Genomic DNA, 26,383 nt, shown 5'->3' with positions numbered 1-26,383 from the left:
CCTCTCCGACTCTCTTTCTCAACGATCGTTTTCACGACAAGAAACGTTTGTCTCCGTATAGTTCGCTGTGGTAACGCTTGCATTTGCATCTAGTCATCGTCGTAACGACTTTATACGTTATCGTCGATTATACGTTCCTGTTAATTAACATCGCGTGTGCATTGTGTGCAAATTAATACGACGCCGCCTTCCGCGCGCCGCGGCTTTCCCGCGAAAATCCGCTCGCGCGGCATTTGCGCGCGAGCGCGAGCCCGCGCGTCGGTACACCTGCACCGTGACGCCGACTGGTTTCTTCGTTCTTCGTGGCCTCGTCAAAACGCACCTTCTCGCGCGAAGGCGATTCGCCTCGCGCTTTGCCCGCCGCTCCTCGTTGCAACGCGCGCCCCGAGGCCTCTCCTCCATGCGGGGCTTGGCCCCGACCCCCTCGATCCGCGTCCCGCTTCCTACAATCGGCAGCAACCAGTTTCAGCAACGGCGGTGGCGGTGGCGGCGTCCATGCGATAACGGGTCGTTAACTTGCCCACATCTGCCTTTTTCTTGTTCGCGCACAGCCTCCGAGAGAGGAGGCGGTTTTGCTCTTGTAGCGCATTCAGCGCTGAATACGATTCCCGGGTAAGATCGAGCGCGGTCTTTCACGTTAGAAACGCGAGGCTCGGACTCGGTTTCGACATCGGGTTAGCGCTAATCGCAGCCGACCGAATCGCCTGTCATTGTTCGTAAAGGAGAGCTTTATTTCTACGGTAAAATATTGAAGTTGAAATGCATTTGATATCGCTTTCGCACGTCGCATGTTTTATTTGCCAATCGTGCTAATTCCTGCCGATTTCTCTTTCATCGTCCACGCGAATCCGCGTTCCCGTTTTGTCCCGGCGTCGTTTTTACGAGCGCTCTTTAAGATCTGCTTGCTGGGGACTTTATTTCGCCCCTGTTGCATTCTGGTCGCGTGTTTACACGGACCGAGGGGGTGCACGCGCCGCAACCGGGGGGCCAAAAATAGATCCATTCTGCGGCGCGGTCCGGGTGTACATACACGTATGCATACGTATTTTTCAGGCCCGTTAACTTTCCCCGTTTACCATTACGACGGCCACTCGGCTGGTTTTCGGCGGAACGAGCGCGAGCGCGAGCACGTGCGAGCGTATCTGCTCACGCATGCGGGACACGCGTCCGCTCGCATGGTGTGGTAGTTGGTTCGACACCTATTCTTCCGCGCGCTACGTTATTCTCAATTTCGATAACGGCTGCGAGAGAAAGAGCAGATGTCTTTTTTTTTTTCGGGAACGAAAAATGGGGTCAGTACAATGAGGCGAAAGAATGAGACGAGGAACAAAACAGGAGCACGAGAATACAGCCCGCACTAGTATGTCTATATTTCTAACTAATCACAATGTCAAAGTGCTATTTCAATAGGCAGAGGATCGTTCATCCGCGCTGTTCTCTTTGTTACATTTGCCATCCGATTGGTAGCTTCCTTCGGTCACTATCTTATACCTTTAATGATTATATTTGTTCCTTCTTATTCTATTTCAGTCTCTCAATGTGTGTCGGTTTCTGTCCGAGCTGAACCATCGAATTAGACGCGTCAGGCGCGAGGAAATAATGGCTGATTGATTGGGCGTACAGTTACACAGCCACGCGCACGCACGCACACACACACACACACACACACGCATTACACACACGCGCATGCACATTTCGTGCCCGTGGGAATTAGGGGACGAGCGCACTCTCGCGCAGTGTCGTAGAAAAGAATTTTTTGTTTATCGCGGAGAATGCGTGTGTCATTTGGTGCATCGGATGAGTCAGCGGATGTGACATCGGCTTGAAGTGTTGAATCAGGTTGCGGGCGAACATCGATCTCTAGTTTATCTCGTCTCACCGCGTTCCGAGATAGAGGATCCTTATTCGCTCAGGGATTAGCTCGCTTAGCAAGGCGGCGATGGCGAGAGGCGAAATTTTTAACGTACCGCACCATTACTCGCGTAAATTGTCTCTCACGATTCATGTAAATTCAGTGAGTTGTATTCGAGGTTGTATTTGACTGATTTAAAAATTTGATTGAAACTCATTGTGTCCTCGCTTATACGGCGTGAAAGCGAGAAGCGAGGAAAGCTATTCCGGAACGCGAATAGGGAAGAAGCCGAAGAAAGAGCCGCCGAGCGAAAACCCCGCGCATGAACACGCGAGTCATCGACGCCTATTTATGCACCTGCGCAACCTTGAAATCGCCGCGAGGTATCCAATTTTCCGGCCGCTTCTTGTCGTCGTCGTCGTTTCATTATAGTCCCATAATAGGCTCGTTCCGTTCGTTTTCTTCTCGGTGCATCGTGCTTATCGTTGGCGTTATCGCCGGCGAGGAATTCTCTCACACAACGACGGCCGACGGCGGTCGTTGTGTCGCTGTTAACGCCTTAATAGACGGCATCGACCTCTGAATGCGCGCTTATTAATCAATTGAGCGATACGACCGAAAGAAATCTCGGCGCTCATTATACCTCGACCGCGCTCGTTCGCCCCGTACGAAGCAGATAAATACGGGGAAAAGAAGGAAGGAGCTGTTTCGTCTTCGTAGACTTTATTTCGCAATCGCCTTTCGCGCTTCTTTCGCGCTTTTTTTCGCGCATCTTTCACTTGCCTGCCGCGGAATCGCGACCACCGCGAGAAGATCGCGGAATCTATTCTCCGATGTATCGCGCACTCGCTGGCGACCGCAACGCAACGACTCGCTCGGTGTATATTCAACACGCCTTCTCGCGTGCGCATTTCCATCTCCGCGGCCTCGAGCGGCGCAACGCTGTTTCGCAACGCGCGCCGCGAAACTATTTATTTGAGAGAATAAAAGAGAGAAGGCGTCGTAAAAGAGAATTGTTACGACACCGTTATCGGATTTGACTTGATGAATTTCGTCAAGCCTGTCAGATATTTTTTTATTCTTTTTACTCATATTTTATTGTCACCGTGAAGAATGGTTTTATAAATGTTCAATTACAAAATCTTAATTTGATCAAGAATAATGCCGTTCCAAACGGAACTTGGATGCTATATTTGTCGTGTTCGTGAGTGAATAAGCAGCGGAATGTCTATCGTACTTCAGAAAATTGCTTTATACACAACCGCGATTTATATTAACGCGAGGGGTGCGCGACCTAATAATACTTGCGTAGTAAATTGCTCACGATTTACCGAGCGCGCAAGCTAAATACGCGCGGCAGTCTTAAAACGTGAAAAAATATCTGTTCAATTATCGTTACTCTTATGCAAGACATCTCGCGTTACCAGTTCTTGCGCAGTCGCTCCTCTCCAAGGATGATATAAATGGTTGCCGCGATATTATAGGACCGTGTACGAGATTGTTAATGCGAAAGACAAGGCGCGGCAGACGGGGAGAAAGAGAGAGCGAGCGAGAGATTCGAAACACAAGAAAAATAAATAACAATGTAAGGAGAGCATATACATGCTCCGTTGCATGGATCGACTCGGAAGAGCGTGTCTCTCTTTCTTTCGCGCGGCGATGAATTTCCTTTCTCCGCCGGGAGACTATTTTTATCGCGGGGAACTTTGAGCCGAGAGAAACGCGTTCACGCGAGTGCACGCGCGCGTTTCGTTCTTCCACGCGCAAACAACACAGCGGTCGATCGTTGTTTTTCAACGGAGACGCGCAACGCTTATTCGGCGCCAGCGACGTTTATCTCGCGATTCGATGTCACACACGCTTCTAAATATAGCGTCCGCGTCCGCGATACGCCTCCGTGACCTTCCTCCACCGCCGGAAATTCGCGCTTCGAATTGTGATTAACGAACGACGCGAAGCGGAGAGAAAGAAGAAAGCTCGCGGTTCGAAGGAAAATATAATTTTTCGATTTTCCCGGAGACGATTTTCCGTTTCCCACGTTCTCCCCTCAGTAAATCGACACGTGTGATGATCTACAGCGCTTCTCGAGCGTACGATAGAGCTATTTTCTTACCGTAACGCTTCGCGGGACGCATGACTCCCACGTGGTGCGCACAAGCACGATATGGGATAACATAAATATTTGTCGAAACTCTTCCTGCCGTCGCCTAATATAGCAAGACGCTAATTATGTCTTCTTGTTTGCCTATTTTTACGGATGCTTCGACGATGAGTCTTCCTTCCGGCATGTGAGATTTTTCGGGAAGCCTCGCGCGAAACGTGCAATTTTTAGGAGTGTACGCGCGAATAAATTGATCGCAAAGAGAGGGGGATGTGGAAATTACATGAATTACTCTACTAATTCGGTAATCCAGGAAGAAATAAAGGTGAAACGAAGCGGAACGCGCGCAACTATCGTCTCCCTCTCGACGACGCGGACGTGACGAGCTTTTGTGTGGAGCGTACTGCAATTGGTTCCGAAAATTTGGCTGTGTCGGAGGGGAAACATATCATTCGTTAGTCTATAAGGGCGGCATTATTTCCGGAGGCGAAGACGAATCGTAATAACGGCTCCTACTCTGCTCACTCCGGTGAAGAGGATTCATTTCGAGAGATTAGAGATTGGCGTCTATTAATTATAATCTTTGTATAGGAATACACTTGTGCGCGAGCTTGTCGACAGCACAAACGACCGTCCGGTATCTCTCGACCGTGTTGCTAAACTTCGTTAACCGAGTGGTGACGGAATGTGTCAAAAATTACGAGCGAGCGGAGCTGCGCGAGGAATTCTCGCGGAGGTAACAATATTGTGTCATCGTGTTTCCGTCTCGGGATCCGTCATCCGACGCACGCGCGACAGCTAGACGTGTGTGGTGTGTGTCAGCCGATACACAGTGCGGAGCTATAGCGCGAGGTGCAATGCACCGTGAATAGGATACCTTGAAACAAATGGCGTTATGCGGTGACAGTGATATAGCTACAGCAGCTATACGGTCGCTTCACAGAGCTCCGACTTCGCATTGACGCGCGCGCAGCTCTGTTTTCGCGAAACGAAATCCAATCGCGGGGAGAATCAATTTACATTCCGTACGCTCTCGTCGCTCAATTAGCGCTAAATGTAACTGTTTGTTCACTGACTTTCATTCGTTCAGCGTAACTTAACTGCGACGTGTAGCGCGAGAGGAATGCGCCGGGCGAATTCATTCGGGAAATGAATCGCCGCTAGAAAGCAGAAAGCCAATTTCGCCGCGCGTTTTGCGCGATAAAAATCGCCTCGTTAATGGGACTTTTTTTCTCTCCGGCGAAGATCCGGAAAATGCGCGCGATGGAAATTCAGACGTTATTGGTGCCGCATTCGTAAAGATTTCTGCGCATAATCGAAATTCAGGACTCGTCGATAAATATATTTGACAAAATGAAAGTGGAAATAGATAGTACAAGTATATGATAACGACGAGACATCGCCGACAGATATGTCTAAATGAGAGCTGTTATACCTACTTAACGCTGATAAGTAGTGATAAGAGCTATTGACTAGAGCACAGGCTATCGATTTTTTAAACATAAACGTCAAGTGTCGAGGAGAAACGCTTAAAAGATTATCAGATATATATCGGTCACGAGGCATTTTACACATAACAAGCGAATTCTATGCGACTATATGGAAAACTGCGTAATACTTTAAACCGAAATAAAAGTGTATTCTTATAAGGATCTTTATTTTATTATAATTTATTGCGATAGAGAATAAAAGAACATTTAATTATATTAATTAAGTTTTATATTAATGACAGAAGTTTCTACAAACATCTTTTACGATAATACATTAAATATTACAATTGATACTTGGAATTTAAAGATAAAAAATCTTTCCAAAATGTCTCGATTTAAGTAAGATTATTATTCTTAAATAAAACTTTTATTTATAGTTTTTGTTAATTTCGAACAAGAGAGTTAAAGTCCATTATAAGAGCCACTTTCACCAACCACGGTTAGTTTAACCGACGGTTAAAGTTATCAGGGTGGATTTATTTCTATTGATCAATCCTGTTAACTTTAACCGTCGATTAAGCTAACCGTGGTTGGTGAAATTGGCCCTAAGGCATTTTTATTATAGAAAGATCTATCTCGAATCAAAGAAAGGATATAGGCCGGTATTCATAGTCGGTTCTTATATTTAAGACCGTCTTAAGTACAATCTTCAAGACGTCATGAACCAATCACAGAGCCGTATTAGCATCTTAAGATATTACTTACGACGGTCTTGAAATAAGATCTGACTATGAATACCCCGGCCATAGTTTCTCTATATGCGCAATTTATTCATTCTACGATCATCTCTACATATTCGCTTGAGGAATGGCGCTTCGTATTCTTTCCGATCGTTTTTCTCTCTTGATCTTCCTCCTCGAGTGGCACACAAAGGACGACCTCGCGTAAGTTCGTCGCGACCACAGATCCCGCGCGTTACGCATCGCGGCCATCAGCTGCTCGCGCGCGCACGTATACAAACAGCGGCGAGATACGTGCGTGCGTACACGAGCCACGTGGTCGTTTAAATGCGCGTTAACGCGCGCACAACAAACGAGTGGCCTAGGTGAGCCTGGCTTTTAGCGCGCTTCGCCACGCCGTGCCAGTTTTTCGCAGCCGTTCCCTTGGTACGGCGCGGCGCGGCGCGGCGCGCGTTTCCGCTTTCGTTACCAGCGAAGTCATCGCCGCGGTACATACCGTTATTCTCGTTCGCGCTCCCCGACGAGCTTCCAACCAGCTGTTTTTCTTTTCTTCCAAGGATAATTAGAATCGTGACGGGGACGTGTATTTCTGTTCGTCTCCGAGTGCCGCAGGTAATGCAATAAGAGCGATCTGTACTTTTTCGTCGGCGACGTGTGCTCCGAACTTGATATCTCCAGTTCAGTGTCCTAGAATGGAAATATAATAGCGCGAATAATAGCTCGAAGTCTCTCGACGTTGGATATTTACTTCGATCAAAAGGCGATATAGTGCGTACTGTTATTTGTGATCTAAGGGCTATTCTACAATACGTCGCAAACGAGATGGCAACTGTTAGTTGAAAAGTGTTATTTCCGGTTGCGCTTGTCAGTTGCGGTTGTCAAAAGAGAGTTGGCGAACTTTTAACCTTTTTTGGCGACAGCAACTGGCAATTGTTCGCGACGTATTGTAGAATGGCCTTAACAGTTGTCTGTAACATAACGCTTTGTATAAATGATAGCTTCGATACTGTTGACAAAAATGCCTTCACGCGTTTACTGGTATTTCCACGCTCTTTTTTTCGCGTTTTAGCCAATACGTATAACGGAAACGAATACAAGCGAATCCTTGGATAGAACAATGCCTAGTTGTTTCTCGATGGAAGAGCTTTTCCGTTGTGCTAGCTGTTTGTTCTTTGTTTTCTGAACGGTGTCTCTCGTACGGCTCATTATCGTCCAGCCATTTGACGTTTGTCGTATACGATACGAATAAATTTTTAAGAAGAGATTTCTGGTAAGAAAAATAGGGGGAGGGAGGAGAGAGAGAGATACCTTCACAATCCGCACGAAAGTCGTTATTAATTACGAAGGGCGTGGCTGCGAATCGATAACTATAAATCTCGCTTATCGGATCAATCTGGCGCAGGTGAATGTAAGTTGCGTCATTTTCGAATCGCGACCGCTTGCATTTCCGATTTGCATGTCCTTATAAGCAGATCCTCCGTTCGTCGACCGGAGCGAGTATTCGCTGAGAGGATCTCCGATGTATCTCCGCTACGGTGAAAGTTTAATTCCCGCTCCTTCGCGTATCGCGAGACGGATGAATTTATCCGCGGCGGCGAAACCGCTGTGCAAATCAACGCGTGCAAATAACTGCGTAAAATTGCAGAACCCGAACGAACGCGGATTTACCAGCTCTCGCTCTCTCGAGCTCCTTTCGCTCTTAATTTCATCGTTAGTACGTTCTAAGTCGTTAGTTTTACTTTTTATCGTGTCTTGGAAAATTTGGCAAAATATATCTTAATCGATCTTTTCTCTTGTTTTGATTGCAGGACGGTTTAGCTGGACACCACCTGGTACCCAGAAAGCAAGTGAGATAAAGACAGGTGGCACGAGAAGGTAAGAAGCAAACATGGGAGCGAGACAGAGCAAGAGGTCCGTGGACATAACGACGACGCCAAAGAAGGAGGGAATACCCGCCGAAGGTGGCGTCGTCGGCGACGCGGCTGCACCTGGCGATGGCAAGCTGGAGAGGATCGAGGAGGCCGACACGAAGCCTACCACCAACGGCATAGCACCGCACACGGACTCCACCGAGGACAAAGAAAAGGACAAAGATGAGACTACCGAAAAGGATAAGGAGCAGGTAAGTTTTTATCGCCTAGCTCGTCGAGGCGATATCTTTTAAGCCGAAATATTGAAGAGTGATTTTAATTGCGCGATAAATATATATATGTATATAATGTTTACTTTGCAGGCTTTAAATTAATTGATGAATATAATTTTATGTTACATTCTGCAAGAGAATAAAAAGGAGCTTTGTCGAAAGAATTTTAAGCTTTATTTTTAACTTTTTTATAGTTTGATTTAATATTTAGCGACTAGACTAAATAAAGTTCGTTTGACGTTAAGCTTCTGTTCGTACCATATGGGTCTTGTATGCATATTATCTTAAAATCATGTCGATCGTATTAAGGTTAATTGTTTGCGCAGGTGCGATTACCTCGATTTCAGTCCGAGCGATATGATCATATTTGCATTCGAAGTTCGTATAATTTCGCGATAATTTTTCATTACGAGGCATACATTAATACCGTATTAGCGCAAGATCTCGTTATTAATGAACATTTTACCCGAGAAAATTATACTATTGACTCGAATTTCCGGCTTGATTGATTATACATGAGCACGCCTATCGTTGGGCAGGCCGCGAAATTCCTCTCGATTACACTATTTCGATTCGTTTCACGCGTATAATTATTTTTCTTGAGTGCGAGGGCAAATTAAATAACGTGGCATGTTAAGTGCCACGTTCTCTCCTTCACTCGCTCTCTTCGCTTGATTATTGACATTCTCGAATCGCTTTGCGGTGAGTCACTCGCTCAATTATCGACCATTTCTCAATGATCTCGTTCGGATTATACGTGAACGGCTTACAATGGGCGCGTGCTGAATCACGCGTTTGCTCGTAAAAGTCGTAGGTACTACTTCGAAGCTTATCTCGCTGAGACGATTCATCCGGTGGAGGTTGCACGCGTCGACGAATCATTAATCTTAATCAATTCGTCGAAAGCGACGGCGTATCACCTTCTTGCACTGTGTTACCTATACTTATCGGCATCTTCATTATTAAAAATGTGCGTGTAAAATAGCTAATAATAATAAATCATCAAATAATATACAATGTATCATACAATCATCAAATTATTTTAGTAGAGTATAGCGTGTTTGACGTTTATACATAATATTTTCCGAGATGTTATAATAAAGTCATAATGTAATGATAAAATATATATCGCTAACGAGAGATATTTTCTTCAATTTAAGATTCTGGCAAGTATCGCTAAAACAGAATTAGTACACGTTATTAGCGACATCGCAATATACACATCTATTTAAAAAGTAAATTACATTACGATTAATGGCTTACGTTAGCAATTAATGGATTAGTGCGACAGTGACAGTGCATGCTGTTTTTATCGCTCTTTTCCCCGTTCCTGTCGATGCGTTCTTTGCCGCGTCCCCCCGAGGAATTATTTGGCACCGGACAAAAGAACGCCGTATAAACCGGACTTCACGCGGGACGCGCGTCAAGTGTCGCCTTTACGACATCCGGGGTTGACTATTCTTGGGCATGACCTAGGCGAAATGCTACCTCACTCGCAGGTCCGAGAACGGCCTACCTTCGATAACGATCGATTTCCTGCTCGTACCGAGTTATAACTCATGAACGCGAGAATCAGCGCGTTGATCTCCTCTTCACAGGATCATTGCATCGCTTCAATGACCGCTCAAGCGCGCATATCGGCTTGATGGTCGATAATCATGGCGTTACATAAGATGCGTTATAAACGGAAAGCTCGTACGCTCGCGATTAATTGCGCATCGCGCGTTGATACGGATTGGCGTTTTACAAAGTGCATGTTAACATTACGTAGACTAGACAAGCAACACGGATGAATTCGTATTCGTACGCATTTTTACGATTCCATTCGCGTTTAATCTGTTCAACTAGTTCTTTCAGTTTCTTTAATTATAACAACATGATATGTACTACTGCACGCACTTACGATCGATTGATTTATCAAACTCCAAATTTTATGAAAATGTGCGAAAAACACTGCAGCATTCTAATTGTAACCTTTTATCTTAAGGTATTTACTATTTTATAAAACCGTATATTTTATTTGCCCGAACTGGAGTGAACGTTCTCCAGGCAATTTAGTCTTTCGAACTTTTCCTACTTTGAAGTAGCCCTACTCGAAAAATTGGTGGCGCGTGTGTCAATTCCGTCGTGCCAAGTTTTCGGGTCTCTCTCTGTCTCACTCTCTCTTTCCCTCTTCTCGACTCGAATCTCATAAGTTCGCGGCGGTTTATATCTCGAAATACCACCCTCCCCTGCTTTATAGGCGAAACTTGATATTTCCCCGATTGAGCAAGACCGGCGGCAGCTGTCACGCACCAGATACGACGATACGCGAGAGAGAGCGCACTTTACTACCATCCTCTCCTTCCTTTCATTTCCTTTCGACAAGTCGTTCTTGCTCCTCTTTCGATTTCTCGTTCTCCACCATTTCGCGCCGGTTTAAGGCGTCACTTACCTCGACCACTCGAGCGAGTATCTTTCCCTCGTCATAAAGATATTCCGATTCGAAAGCAGCGGCAAGAATTTTGGTTTAAATCGAGCTTGCTTTCACGTTAGCGGATGAATCTCGAAAGCAATATTTCGCACGTTCGATTTACTTCTTTTCCCTCGTATCTCCGGTAAGTAATCGATACTTTTCTTCAAGAATAAGATTTCGCCAGGTTGATACGCGCATTTTCTAGCACGGTCTCCATAGAGACCGTGTGAAAAATTAGTTTGATACGCTACGTTGAGTCATGCCATCCCGTTATCGTTCCATCGAACATGAATCCGCTCGCTTCTCGGGTATCGAGTCGATCATTTTCCCGCGAGACGACAGCGAGTTTATCTTGATTATCCGTCCGACAATCGAAATCTCATTGCATCGAAGCCCATCGCTTCCCGATTCGCGCGCTATCGCGAGTGCCTGTCGTTTGAATATCATGAGCGTCTGATGGAGATCGGTGTCCCGACATGACACATCGGCCGTGAATCGAGTAGCTCGCGCTTCGCGATGCCCGTTAAATTTTTGACAAAAAACGAGCGAATACCGTTTGACTAACTTCGCCGTGTGCAAGTGCACACTCGCCGATTCCCGCGACTAACTGTAATCTCGCGGCTCATGTACCGGCTTCATGTACCTTTTCTTTACCGAGGCATACCTAACTGTCCTAGACGAATAAATCTTCCCTATCCCCCTTTTCCCCCCTTGCGTTACTATTTCGCGCGTGTATCTCGATCGCTGGGATCATTCCCAACCGACACATCTCAAATAATTCCGCGCGGTCACATCGCATCTTAGCGAGTTCTGTTCCGTGAATTTCTTTCTGCGCTGAAAGAGAGACCCCGCTAATGAAGTGTTTGCATAAATGCGATAAGGAGAATGTCGTAAAACCGATCCGTTATAGATTAAATATTCCCGCGCGGCCCGAGGAGTTTCTCCTTTCCAATCTCCGCGTCTCGTTTACCGTGTCTCTTTCATTGCCGTCGCGTTGCTGCTTAACCCACATTCAGATTTAAATATGTCAATCTCATTAGCATAACGTCATCATGGTTTACCTCGATTTACCTGTCGCTCCGCATCGGTTGTTAGAGGACATTGCGTTGTTATGCGCGTGTTACGATTCTCGATCGCGGATCGCGCTCGAGTTCATCGCGATTAAAGCGGCGGTGTTTGTGTGACGTACGAGATTATACCCGCGTCTCATGAATATTCATCGCTTTCCTCCGGTGTCTCCGTGCGTCTGGCGACGTACCGCGCCGCTCTCTATCCGCAATCTTACCAAATCCCCAGGCAGGTGCGTGTACGCGATCTGCTTAAGAGTCAACCCGTACGTCTTGCTGAACACCTGCCCTTAATACGCCGCGCTGATATGACGACGAGTCCGACACGATGCTCTCGGCCTGTTTTGAATGAGAATTCGCGATCGTGCGTATATTCGCGAAATAAACTGTGTGTGTGTGCACCGTGCGTGTACGGCAGAGGGCACGCTCGAATCCGTAACGAGCAAGGCGTGGATCGCAACCTTGGCCGTGACTCATCTGTGCGTCGCGGATGGACGCCTGACCGTGCGATAAAGATTCTACCGTGAAAGACATTTATATATTTATTATATCCCATTGTTTTAAAAATACAATGGTAGCCGATAAAAATAACTTGCGCATAATAGTACCCGATAAAAAATAATATATGCATAATGGTACCTGATACAAAATCTACGAGGTTATCGTTTATCATCTTATAAAAATTAAGAGAATTATAATTTGATTGATATCGAGTCTCGATATTATTGACTAAAAAGAAAAACGTGACACTAATAGGCTGAAATTTATTAATGATTAATGTATCGTTCCGCGGTCGACAGTTAAATTGCAGAGTGCTTTGTATCTCGTGAGTTCACAAATCTTTCTGATTTCTATAATTAACTTGTAGACTGCAACACATCGATATAGAGATATATTATACGCGATTAACATCATAGATGGCAAAAGGATGTTGATCCGCCTATCGATCTCCTCCTTTCCGAACGATGAATCAGCCGCACGGAATATATCGTACGGAAATTAAGCAAAGTATTTCACGTATAATTAATACCGCGCGAACATCGTGATATCTCGGCGCCGCGCATTTCGTTGATGAATCATCATATATGTAGCTCGCATAGCTCGGAACGAACGCGCTTTATTAATTAATACGACTCATCTGTTTTGCCGCCAGTAATTGCATCTCTGACCCGTCTGAATTCCTGCGAGTTTCCTCCGTCTAGCGAGCATCGCGGATAACGCCCATCTCCTTTCGCGGTCTCCAGCTCCGGTGAAACGCGGTTTCTCGATTAAAACGCGGTAAATCCCTCCCCAGCCGAGTATTTTAACGGTTAAATTTAACCGCGCGCCGCGCGTTGCGTGTAATTTCTCGCTTTACGCGATCGCGTGGCGTTTTCACGGCGGGCGGTATCGCCGTATAGTCAAAATAAAACGCGGGATTCGCGTATACACGTCGATCGCATATGCGACGATTACTCAACGCTTGGGAATTCGTTATAGAAACTGCGTACGCGGGACAGATGATGCGTATTCACATATGCACGTCTGCAGCGCCGAGGAATTTATTGTGGAAATCTCTCGGCCTTCGCTTTAAAGCCCGCTGCGCGTCCCGTGCCGTGGATTCCTTCATATTCCAATATTGTGCGATCAGGCTGCGCGACGATCCGGCGTCTTTATCCGCCGCGCAAGGTTGCTCGCGCGCCGCGTATCTTTGAATATTAATTAGTGGTAAACTCATGTGGCCTCCGAATTCCAATATATCGGCCTCTCGACGCGACGCTCATTATTATTATTTACCTGCGTCTTCGGTAATACGATCCGCGCGCGGAATCTTAATTCATTATTTCGTTTTACACTGAATGCAATATTCATACTTATAGAGAAGCGCAGCTTGAAAAACAGCTCGATTCGCTTTCGCGTTATGTATCCTATCACAATTTTTTTCACTTTTTTGGGGTACAAAATAATAGCAAAAACGCGGCTCGTTTTCCTATCTTTCGTTCCGAAATTTTTGTCCAATTTTTTTGCGTTTGTTGACTTGGGTGGGTATCCACTTTTTATCCTCAACGTTTTGTAGTTCATATTAATATGCAGAGCCCCCCATATTCGTGCCATTGTATCCAGGCACTTACGTCGGGGAGAATATCCCGGCGCAGTTGCCCCTCGTCTTTTTCGGACCTCGTTTTCCGGCCATTCTTTTTTTTGTCCTCTCTTCTGCCTTTGCTCGTATCTCGTCTTCGCCGGATACAGCGAGACTCGTCGTCGTTGCGCGTCTCGTGAATGCAGAAATAAGCCGATATTTACATAATATAATGCGCGCAAAACGCGTCTGAGGAGATTCGCCTCGTCTCGCCGTCGTTATGGAAGAGACGGCGATGCGGACGAGAAGAGAAGGAGAAAGCGAGAAAGAGAGAGAGAGAGAGAGGCAGAGAACGGCGTTGTGCATACGCGTTAGTTGTAATCGAATGTGACAGCGCGTCGTGCCTCCCAGTCCGTTGTAAATCAGGAAATTCACTATATAACGCCCACGTCGGATTTATATCGTTCTTAAACGACGCCGTGGAACGGTCGCTTGATTGGCCGTTGCGTTGTTTTATCGCATCGCGACGCACGTACATGCGTACGTACGTGTTTGCGTATCTCGGATAAACGTGTAGAATTGTTCCCGCGTATTTGCATCGATAATAAAGTAGCTCGTTGTTTGTACAATCGACCAGTCACCTGCCTCGAGTTGCAAAACGCCATTCACGCGTTGTTTCATTCGACTCGGACAATATTTGCCGTCGCGGTTAGCAGCTTTATCGATCAGGAATTGGAAATGAAGGATAGAAGCAGCTAAATAGCTAAAGTGAGCGCTGGCGGAAAATAAAAGTTTCGATTTTTGGAATAAAACTTTGTGACGAAAAATTATATATTTACGCAAAAGTGAATGCGAAGACAATAATTTTAATAATAGGAGAAAATAATTTTAGTTTATGGAAGGAGGATGACTCGCAAAATTTAGGGAGACAATGCCGAGAGATCTTTCAGCCATGGCTTCGAAGAAGCGTTTTTAACGAAGCATTATTCTGTCCGCCTGCTTTGCGCCATGAATCATATAATTACATACACCGAGGTAACGAACGATTACGTCGCATTATTTTTCGCTCGAGGAGTCTAGAATTTTTTTCGCAAATTTGCAAGATAGTTTTCATGTTTTCAAGGATAATTATACGTGGATTAACACTTGTACATAAATTCAACAAGTCACTTCGGTAAAGTACCTAAATTCGGTATAAAAATAATAAGTCGCAATAAATTCTTTGCAGTTATTTAGATGCGTATAGTATTAAAAATTAAATCGATTTAATTTGGGGGGAGAAAAGGGATTTTAATGTTCCAACAATTTTTTAGTCCGACAAAGAATCGGCACGCAGTTTAATAAATTAGAAAATAAATATATGTATATACTCACAAATAATATTAGGCTACTAAGATCCAACCCCGGACGTAAATGGCATTTTATCCTAATTTGATTATCACAAGTCACTCGCAATTTATGTTAATGGAAGTATCGTAACCCGATACTTTTTCTAATCCTTTATTAGCTTATTTGTCTTATTGTATAACTGGATCAAGTATGCAATTATTTCTATACGGAGGCTGGGAAATTCCGGGGCTTCAGGGCTTGACCCCCGAAATCTAATCGACTCCAGCGAACTTTTTCTGGCAAAGATGGGTCGACAAGCTCTTGTCGGCCGCACTTTTCTCGGTTAGTTTGGTAAGCTGCACACTTCGCCGTTAAGACGAGAGAGACCGTCGAGGGCCTTTCAGGACCCGGGACAAAGAAACCTCTCGTGTCGTGCAGCTCGTTGTGCACTATGCGCTTTCCGGGAAAACTAACCCGGTTCACGGAAGTTTGATATTATTTATAAGTGATGGGCCTCGGAATACGATGGGAAAGAGTTAAGCGACTTCATTCCGGAGTGCCTGCGGTACTTCCGGACGCAAGATGAGAAACTTTCAACGACTATACAAGTATCATCACAGAAACGTATACGCTCGCGGGCGAAAAGCCTGTCCGTGTAATCAGTTTTACTCAGCTATAGTTTACGAGAAATGAGATAATGAAATTTTCAATGTTGCGTAGCTTCTACATTTTCGTATAAATTGGTATGACTTGAGTCCCGGGGTGAATCAAAAGGTAATTTGTTTAACGCTTTTGTGACATTACTTTTAGGTTCTTAATTTAAATCTATGAAAAATTAATCTCAATTTCTAATCAGCTTTTTGATGATTATCATAATTGCACCCTCTTCAAAGTTCTTGGCAATGTAATTTTCGATGTTTCGTCAATGATAACATAGTGAAGCAAAGTAATGAAGTTGTAAAAGGCATACACGGATTTTAGGATGACATGGGAAATGCTAGGTCTCTCTTTAACGACTTTAAATATATCGCGTGTCGTGACGAGCCACGTTGAAAGCAGGTATCAACTGCTTGAGCGCTATCATTTTGCAAAATGGTTGAACTCGGAAGAATCACCGCGGGAAGTCATATACATTGTAGCTTTACAGAGTATCGATTTACGATATAGGATTTACAATTTACGACGTGGTATATATCTTGCTTATATATCTTATTCTCGTTCATGTTCTTCATGCTTAACGAAATCTCTACACTAGGGTAAAGTACTACTTATGACAATTCCTATTATTCTGACTGATTCCGAGAATTTCAGACGATTTATATTTGTTGTAATCGTATATAAGACATATTTACATATCCATTGTACATGAAAAGTATCTTTATCGTTCGGATCGAAGACACTCATTCGCGTAGGATTAACGTTACATCTCAGAGGACCAAATTCGAAGGAGGACTTTACCTCTGCTTTCAGCAACCGCAGCAAGAAGAAGTAAAAGCCGAGGAGACGAAGCCAGAATCGTCTGGAGACTCTCCCGCGGAGGTTGCAGAGGTCACGACGCCCACAGAGGCCACCCCTGCCAGTCCGAACACTGCCACCTCTCCAGACAATAAGGAAACCAAAAAGAAGGATAAGGTAAGGCGACTCGCCGATCCAGGCTTAATTAATCGTGCTCGATGACAAATAAATAAATTCTCCTCACGTCACGTCTCGTACATCGAGACCTATTCGCGTGTCAGTCAGTTGTTCCACCTTAATTTAGAAGTTTAATTTTCACCAAGTACCTACAACGCGCAATTACGCGCGATGAGTCTGCCGATCGCTATCAGATGGTCTTTTCTCGTTTTCTAGAAGAAAAAGTGGTCCTTCAGGTCGATCAGCTTCAGCAAGAAAGACAAGACTAAGCCGAGCCGCGATGAAACGCCCAAGAATGGAGACGTCACCAAGGAAGAGCCACTCGCAGAGGTGAGTCGCGAAAGAACATCTACACGAATACATTGTTACTCTAAGTGTTGGAGCGACAGGAAATTACTTGCGAAAACACACTGTGCTTCTCAAAACAAACAGAACTATTTTTGACGTTAACAGAACGTTATATCTCTATCGCTACGATTGCAAAATTCGGGAGAGCGAGATAATTACATTTGCGAGGAAGTTTTTTCTCGTTATCCGATAGCTCACCTGGAAACCTTATCCTCGAATATTCGTAATTGAAACATTTTGCGTAATTTAACTCTCGGTAACGCGTAATTGGATAATTTTACTCCTCTACCAAATTTCATAACACCGATCATGCGTTTTCGCGTTAAACATTATCGCGCACGAGAGCGTATATCGAGTTCAATTTCGTTCGAGCTAATTGCGCCGCTCTTTGATATCGCGCCGCGCGTTTGCGTTGCGTTATTCTCGAAAAAACAAAGTTGTCAATTTTCAATTTTGCCGATATTGCCACTCCTTGTTATCGATGCGACGACGAATAAAACTCGCGCGTTACTCGCAATGCGTCTCGATAGCGCGCTGCGTTATTGCTCGTTGTGAGTGAGATATTTTTGCGCTCGTCGAACGACTCTCGCGAAATACGTATCGCAGCGCCCTGACCAAGTTCCACGGCAAGGTAGCGTATGGTGGTGGTACAATCGCAACGCGGGGGGAAAAAACGGGGCGATCGGCTTTACGAGCCGCGGCAATGAATCGCCCGCGACCCCATTCCGACTTCCTCGATCTTTTCCCGCCCGTATATAATCGCCACGACCGAATAATCGATTTAGCCGGCTAGGTCTTAAAAGTCTCGGCCAATAACGGCCTATGTTTGATCAAGCGTGGCACTTCGTGTTTCCCTTGAAGTTCGTGCGCCGCGATCCGCGTGCACCGCGCGCGCGGAGAGATAATCACGGACGGCCACGCGATAGCCGTCACGGAATCGAGGGCTCTCAGACGGTGCTTTAATTGGCCCCGGGACTCGATAAATCTCGAAGGCGCTCGCGATTATCGGAGATTTATTTGGTAGAAATGATACGACTCGACGCGAGGGGGCTCGCGTTAACAAAGTTATTCGTTAACATCGCTCACGATTCCTCGGTTTGCGTGTTTATCGGCGGGACGAGAGAGGGCCATCCCCCGGTATCGCATCATTGTCGCGCAGGGAAATGATGAAGTATTATGCAGCTGCACGTTATACCTTGTGACGCTGACGGCGCAACCATTACAACGGCGCGACGGGCCTTTCACGAGCTCCGTGAATGATGGAGCTCACTTTGTAGACGTTATTATTAATCTTCGTCGCGCTGCTTAACAAGCTATTCCACGTTACACGCGCTTTACACCCCGATCAGCGCGATTGTATCGACGAGTTATATAGATTAACGATGATCGCACGATGATCCCTCGCGTGATAGGACTAGTCGCATTAGAAACTTCGATTGGGCTACGATCGATTCTTGGACAGAAATTAAGGGTATAATAAATGACTAGACTAAATCATAACGTAACATGTGTGATAACGACAAACGTAATTGTAACAATTTTACCTGTGACACGATTCACACATTTCTTCTTGAAATGGTTTGGGTATTTTGCGTACCTGCATCTACAGATCAGATACTAATGTTTATTTCCATCAATGTAGATTAACTTTAATCTCGATTTAACTTTTTACCCTTTTCTGCTTCTCAGAATTAGAAAAAAATGAAAAGTAAGTTAAACCGAGATTAAAGTTAATCTACATTGATGGAAATGAACATAAAAGTTATAAGACTGAGGCAACGCTTCACTTGCATCCACCTGCTAAAGCTACATCCTGAAAAGCATAGTAAGATGCTTAATTATCCCGAGGCGGCTATGAATCATCGTAACTCTTTCCGGTTAACGCAGTCGGGCAGCTGCGATCGGCTTGCCGGCAGATGTATAATAAGTAGCGACGCTAGCTCTCGCTTTTCTTCCCGCTTCTCTCGCGAATTTTTTACCCTCGCTCTCTGCAGCTTCTCGTCTTATCTTCCTCTCTCGTGACCGTAGCCGCGCGCGTAGGCGAGGCGCGTAGCCGCGGGACCTCGCGACGGCTGATCCTCTCGTTTCCTTCACCACCGTCACCACCTTCCTCTTCGTCTTCCTCTGCAGTCTGCAGTTTCAACCGCATTCGCGTGCGTGGTCTCCCTTCCTTTCTTCGTTGTCGCCGCGACCTCGGCGCGACAGAAAGAGAGTGGGAAGAGAGAAGAACAGCCGTGACTCATCCCTTCGGTTCGTCGTACCTCCGCGCGCGCGCAACTTTCGTGATAGGCCGCCGTGGAAAACCGGCTCCTCTCCGCGCGTGGTTAAATTATCCCCGCCGGTTGCCTGCCTGCCTGCTTGCCTGCTGTCTGCTGCCTGCCTGCCAACCAGCCAGCCATCCTGATTTCTCGTCGCAGCCTCCGGCTTCGACCTGCAACTCGTGTGTCCCGATAGACAATGGCTCTTCGCCCGATATTACACGAGCACGATAATTTTATCGTCCGATCGACGCACTGCCCAAGTCGACAAGTTGCGGCGTTATTAAAGATTTATTTGATTATTGCCCGACGTATAGAATAACGTCGTAGCATCGTCCGTTATTCTCCCGCGTTATCAATCGGTTTGATGAAAGCAAGAATGCGAGTCGTTGAAGACCCCTTCGATCGCGTTGGGGTATGGTAATGACGGGGCTTCATTAGCGTGTTGCTATACGTTATTTATAGACCCCGGGCGTCTTGCGGTACTTTTTGCTTTATCGGCGGATCATTTTTACGTCCGTTCTCGCGGTCGTTTATCACCGCGAATGATGGATGCGGTCGTATCGCTCGGACAGTTGAAAACATGCATTCTCCATAGCGCGGGCTGGACCGACGGTCCCGTGCTCTCTCACAGAAGAATTCTAGATATTTATAGCCGGTATCGTCTCGTTGCCGACACTAATGTAACCTTGATGAACCGGGCAGTTGTCGCATCTTATTATCCTCTGAACGAGTTTGACGGTCATTTATCGTCTAATTAATAATACTTATATATTTAGGCAATTATTATTCTGTATTCGTTTGACGATTATATAACGATTTTATGGTACACCCGATATGTATCGCGGCATTAGCGCGGGTACATGCAGAGAGAAAGAGAGAGAACGTCTCACTCTCCGTGCAACCTTCGAGTCATCGCGAGTATCACCGCGAGCTTCAGCTGTTCAGCCGCGACTTTCACTCCCTTCGAATGGCCCAGCATTCCGGAGTCATTAAGGAATTACAAGTGGTAGTATGCAACCGCGTGCAAGCGCAGTTGTGTGCGCCTCGTAATAGCGACATGACATTGTTGAGCATATTATGACACGGACGTGCTGGTTGTAAAGTCCTATTGCTCCGCGCCGACCGGTTTATCTATCGCACGTCGAGAAGCGCCTAGCACGCGGATTGAAATTTCTCGAGTAATTAGCGGAAAAAGTTTTCCCGTATCTAATGATTCATTTCCGACTTGTTGCCGATTCTCGTTGACGTTTTAATAATTATCATATTTATCATTAGATAAACGCCGCATCAAGTGTGCTGGTTAATCGGTAATACGACACGATAAGACTCGTTAATTATTCTTTTAGGGAGATTGTTTGTCCGAAATGTGTATTATCTAGCGGCTTTTTCGTCGCATAGTTTCAGCCGGGCTGACACGTTTTTCTATTTCTAAGTAATGCGCTTGTTTCGCTTTAATTGGCGGCGAAATTTTCAATTTAAGGCAATTAACTCTTAATTCCCTTAAATTGTCTCTTCACGCATTCTTATGTCCGAGAAGCGTCTAAACCTTCTCAGGCATTTGTCACGTCTCCATTATCACGTACGCGGTGAAGGAAGAAGCGGGTCGAGGCAATACAATCGTGTTACTTACATTCCACAAAAATTAATTTAAAGTGATGTACATCTGTCTCGTGAACGGAATGCCATGTCGGTAAAAAATAATACGGTCATAGACTGAAATGAGTTAAATTATGAATCAGACGAATCGATGAAGTAATCGCTGGAAATTCTTCGCGGGAAATTTCGGTTGTCTTTATTTAACGAGAGATTTAATTATTTACTTCACTGATGAATTATTAAGAAATTATTCCATTGTATTTCATTTCTTAAATCGAATAATTTAATATCTTTATTATTGTCTTGTCCATTTTTAACGGGCAGATTTAACAAATAATTTTTTTATATTTTTATTTATGCAATTTTATTAATTCTTGTCACAGAATTTATTTACAAAACGCTTTTTACCAGGAGTGGAAACGTAGTTATATTTTCATGCTAGGTAAAAGCACAACGAGACCGTCCGATATTCCTCCGATAAATCTTGCCGCTGGTATCTCGCGGTCGACCACCTTGTCTCCGAACACCGCGTCGTCGCGACTCGGATTTGCGTGTGCGGCGCTTTTTTGCAGACGCGACCGACTACGCTCTACGTGACGCGAAATGTTGATGGGAGTGGTGCGTGCGTGCATGTTCCGGTTACCCCCTCGCGGACTCTGGAATTACGGGCGATTGGATTGAAATGCCGTTGATCGATCGTGTATCGCTCTTCTGCGCGGTGACGTCGCTAATTATTTCATAATGTTGATAGTATGATTGACGCGACTTTGACGTAACGTCGATACGCGGTCACGGCCCTTGGGTCAATTTCCTACGCGGGGAACGCGCGACAATATCGGACGGGAATATCGGCGACCGGGGGCTCCGGGTGTACCGAGCACCGGTCAGTGGCCGTGTCTACGTCGTGTTCGGCGTCGCTCATTGTGTTCGCCAGCAGCACGGTTCAATGGCCCAAACTTCCCGGATATACTTGCCTACGGCGCGCTATTTCGTCGCGGAAAGAGAACTGTATCGTGAGACGTGTCCGTTGGGCTCGAAGAGAAAAAAAGCGTGGCTCACGACAAGTGGGTACCTACGCGGGATTAAGATGTACGTCGAGTGTAAAAATCGATTGCTCGTGTAATTGCGGGAAATATACGCGCGCATGACCTTTTTTTCTCTCGATTCATCATTCGTCCCACGCTCGGTTAGGTTCTTTGCCTGTCGTTGCGCGCTTATTTATGATCGCGTAAAATCTTAAAAGGCGAACGCGACCGACGTCGAGCGAGGACCGGGGATGAAAGCGGCGCGCCGCCGAGCACGCGTGCGAGAAGAGAGCTCGATTAAACGAATTTATATCGTCGTGTGAATTACAACACCGGGCGGATAATAAATATCGTGCCCATTTATATTTAGCTCCTGGGACCGCGCCCTTATCGCGGTCGCATTGCGAGTAAATTATACAGATAACGACGTTAACAAGTCGGACGAGTCGGAGGACGGACGCTCGATTGAATTCATTAATTCGACTCTCACGAAACGCGCGAATAATTAGTCTTGGCCAGCTGTTATTTTTCATATAATTACAATGTTCTTTTCAGTTATCGACAGCGTGTAGCTCGTGCCATTGTCAGCTAATTTTACAAATTCTAAGATAATTATTCTATCCGTGAATTAAACAATAATATACAATAATGCAAGCATTAAAAAATACCCATATTTCTTACGAATTAAAGTGATATTTTTCGAGCACGACGAACGAAATTTCTAAAATAAATATTTCGTTTTGGGCGGTTTATACTTGGACAACCCCTCGTCTTATTTAGGCTTTCAAAAGAAGAGCTCTGTTTGGAATTTCTTCTATATTCGGCTCGAGTTGACAGTCTTTAAAAATGTTACGCTATTCTTCTCGAAGCATCGGGAAGTACTTCTCGCATCTCGAACGGTTGTTTTTGTCAATGAGCCGACCCTGTAGGTGCTTCAGATCTCTTTCGACGCCCAGCGTGAGACGAGAGACGACGACCCTCTTTTTCGAAGTCTCGTGAATGTGACACATTGTCTCCAACACCCTCGCGCACAATGCCGCCGCATGTTCCAGGGTGTGGCCGTCCGACTCATTCTTCGCTCGTTCCCCGAACTTTGCCCCGACCGGCGACCGTCGCCGTGACTTTCATTGCGGGGCGACCGAGTGGTATTAATTAGTATCGCATGGTACGTGCGTGTAGGCCGTGTAGAAGGAGAGTACGGCGGTCAGAAAGTGCAGGCAGGGGGGAGCTTTCGTGAGCCGAAGTTAGCCTTGCGTGACTCACCCTATGGAGGAGAGAAAACACCTGTGCGAGGGTTAAGGCCAACCTTACGCGCGAGGAAAGACTTTGTTTCATTCTTCGTTTCAGCTCGCGAGCGTAAATGTTTTCGTTCCTTTTTTTTCTTTCGTAATGTACACGAAGTTGACAGGCGTGTGACGTGCAATCTCAAAGCGTTCGCGTTGCATGCGTACTTTATTTTAGGACAAGAATGATAGAAGGTCACTGGCCGTGATGCGTAAGCATATCTTTGAACGGCGACAGAGGCAAATTTTTATGTGCTTTCAGTTAAATTAAGAAACGCCTCTGCAGGAAGTGGATACGAAGTTTCAAATCCGATAAACAAATTGTCTATATATAGGAAATATTTGATTGTTTTAATTATTGCGCATGATGGGCCAGTAGTCCAAGTAAATATGAATTTTTTAATATGAATTTAATATATAATTTATTAATTAATATAACTTATATCAATCTCATGTTTTAATGTAACGCATCAATATGAATTTTATATATTAATATGACTAATTAATATAAATTCTTTATTTTTCCGTTAGATCCGCATCAGATAATCACTATACTGATTCCGCGATATTCACTTTCTACGCGACGTGTAATTTTGTGTCGATGGCGAAAAAGATTTCGCCGCGTATGTGACAAAACGTCGCGCTCTGTCCACGGTTGTAAATCCGTCACAGCGTTGCACATGCAACGATGCGTGCACGTGCAGTTTTGTCGATGCACCGGGAGAGTAAGACTGTTACGACAGTAGTGACAGTCCAGGACTGTGGTACGGAACCGGTTTTCATGTGCGACGGGAAGCATTGCGGTGGTGTCCGCCTCGGTTCGATTTCATCCCTAATGGCCCCGATGAAATTCATCCCACGATCCCTCGAGTTCTACCGTCCATATACATATATATATATATATATATATATATATATATATATATATCTCGATGCAGTATCACGTTCACGCGCGCGTACCTTTGAAAAGGAATACTTCCTCGTGCTTGAAGATGTTGGTTCCTATGGCGGTCTCGTAAATACATTTAAAAAATTAAAATAACTTATCGAGAAATTGAATGAAAATTTGTCGATAAATTTTTTTATTTTTATTTGTAGCTGTTGATGGTATATTTATAATCTTAATTAATTAAGACTACTGACAAACGAATTATCTATACCGTTAAATTTAAGAATGAAATTTAAATCAGTACCTTGAGTTAAATAACATTTTGTTGTTTTTAACTAGCATGTGTGTCGAAATTTATTATTTTAAATCAGAACAATATTATTTTAACTTCATTGGTTAGTTAAATTAACGACATAATAGGGGTATTCAAATAAGTTAAAGTTTAACGGTTTGGCAGGCTATGTCGAGTTAAAGTCGGGTAAAAAGTTAATTTTTACACTTTTAACCCAAAGATTAATGTGATAGGTTAATGAGTCACTTATGTATTTTGCATAAACCTTAAAGAGTAGCGCGCCCAAAGTTAATTAATTAACTTTTTACTGGACTTTAACTCGGCATAACCTGTCAAACCGTTAAACTTTAACTTATTTGAATACCCCTATTGAGTAGGAGCACTGGCGATCTATAGGAATGCATGGTTAAAAATGATTCAAATTGAGCATAATTTGACACTATACTGTTATAATGTAAATGCGTTGTTAACAGTATTCACGTAAAAACGAGCGTTTGAATGAAGATTGAAGAGGAATGATGCTGTTTGCGCGCGTCGAGTTTGAAAAGCACCTCTTTTCGTTCTCTTTGCTTAATTCTCGTTCCTGCTGGATTCGCAGTGACAATAACGATATATGGAACGTGACCGCGTGACGTATCGACATCGACGTCTGAAAGGTGTTCTTACGTGTGTCGTCAATCGCATTTCGTCTTCAGTTATGTGCTTTCGTTCGGAAGCACGGTCAGAAGCAATGCGACAGGTGAAATGAATAGCTCGAGACTCGCGTGGAGATTCACGATAGAGACGAAATACAGCGCGCTTCAAGTCCGAACTTTTCTCTTCTGTTCGCGGAATTTCACGGATATCCTGAAAGCGTCCAAAGTGACGGTACGATTTCTTATAGTCTTCCAACTTTTTTTTCCCCCTCTGAGAGATGCTTTCCGGCCATCATTCATGGTAATGTTCGAGCCACCGATTTCGCTCGTCAGACTTTGCGAAAAATTTTTCCGAGCATTTATATTCTACCTATCGTAAAGACCTCGGGATTGCGAATGTAGAAAAGTTTTGCCAGGTATATTCCCGCAGCCACGCTCCAAACTTTCGATCGCGGAAATTAAGCGAGCAAACTGCTTCCTCGTTTGGCGATAAAACGAAGTTTCCCTATGCGGAAACGTACAAGGACTCCGCTCATTACGTTGGTGAATTGATTAATATCGGACGGAAAGGTACGACAGCGTGAACCACCAAATGTTGATCAGCATCGAACGCGCGTCTACGCTTCCACGAAGTTTCAAGGGATGCTTAACGAGTCGGGAAAGATGGAAAGTTAACGAGGTAGCGGGAACTCTAACGATCACTTTTCAACGCGCCCGGACGGACGCGGTGCGTACTTGTCGTCGATTGAAATTCCGTTAAAAAACCGCGGCGAGGAGGAGAAATGGAGAAAGGAAGTCGGAGAGAAGGGTCCACTCTTTATTGTGACGAGACACAAAAGAGGTGCATGACCGCGTTCAAAGGACCTCTACGGGCTCTCGACCCCTTCGATGATCCGCGCGTGAAAGACTCATGCCGATGGCCGCCTTTTCCACACTTTTTCGCCCGTCGTTCTCGCTCGCAGACAGGCAGGATCGTATTACAAAATCAGAGCGATCGAGTAAGTCGGAAGACATTCTTCGAGACATTCCGTCGGTTCTTGAATCTCTTATTGCACCAGATTTCAAATTTATTTATTCGATAAAAAAAAACGAGGATTTAATATACCTAATATTTTTAATAATCTTAAAAGGCTCTAATGATTAAAAATCAAACGTATGAAAAAGGGGCATAAAGCCGTAACAAGGTGTTCGTGTCAGTTTCTGTGTATATATATATATATATATATATATATATATATATATATAT

General features: G+C 44.8%; 1 protein-coding gene across 3 annotated transcripts in view; it reads left to right on the top strand.

Moving 5' to 3' along the window:
* LOC112454078 (neurofilament medium polypeptide-like) overlaps positions 1–26,383 on the top strand; it is a 95,254-nt gene that overhangs the window by 44,135 nt on the left and 24,736 nt on the right. For 2 of the 3 annotated variants that reach the window (XM_025015275.1, XM_025015276.1), the window contains exons 2-4: positions 7,932–8,245; positions 16,647–16,808; positions 17,025–17,138. In XM_025015275.1, coding sequence (XP_024871043.1) covers positions 8,012–8,245; positions 16,647–16,808; positions 17,025–17,138 — 510 coding nt within the window. In that variant the 5' untranslated portion in view covers positions 7,932–8,011. Of the gene's footprint in view, positions 1–6,618; positions 6,736–7,931; positions 8,246–16,646; positions 16,809–17,024; positions 17,139–26,383 lie in introns of those variants that run through there. The other variant, XM_025015277.1, reaches the window with a different exon arrangement.

Source organism: Temnothorax curvispinosus, unplaced genomic scaffold (genome assembly GCF_003070985.1).
Source record: "Temnothorax curvispinosus isolate PA1 unplaced genomic scaffold, ASM307098v1 QBEX01004775.1, whole genome shotgun sequence".
NCBI classification, from domain to species: Eukaryota; Metazoa; Arthropoda; class Insecta; order Hymenoptera; family Formicidae; genus Temnothorax; species Temnothorax curvispinosus.
The sequence above is the reverse complement of the archived record's forward strand: the minus strand, read 5'-3'. Positions and strand labels throughout refer to the sequence as shown.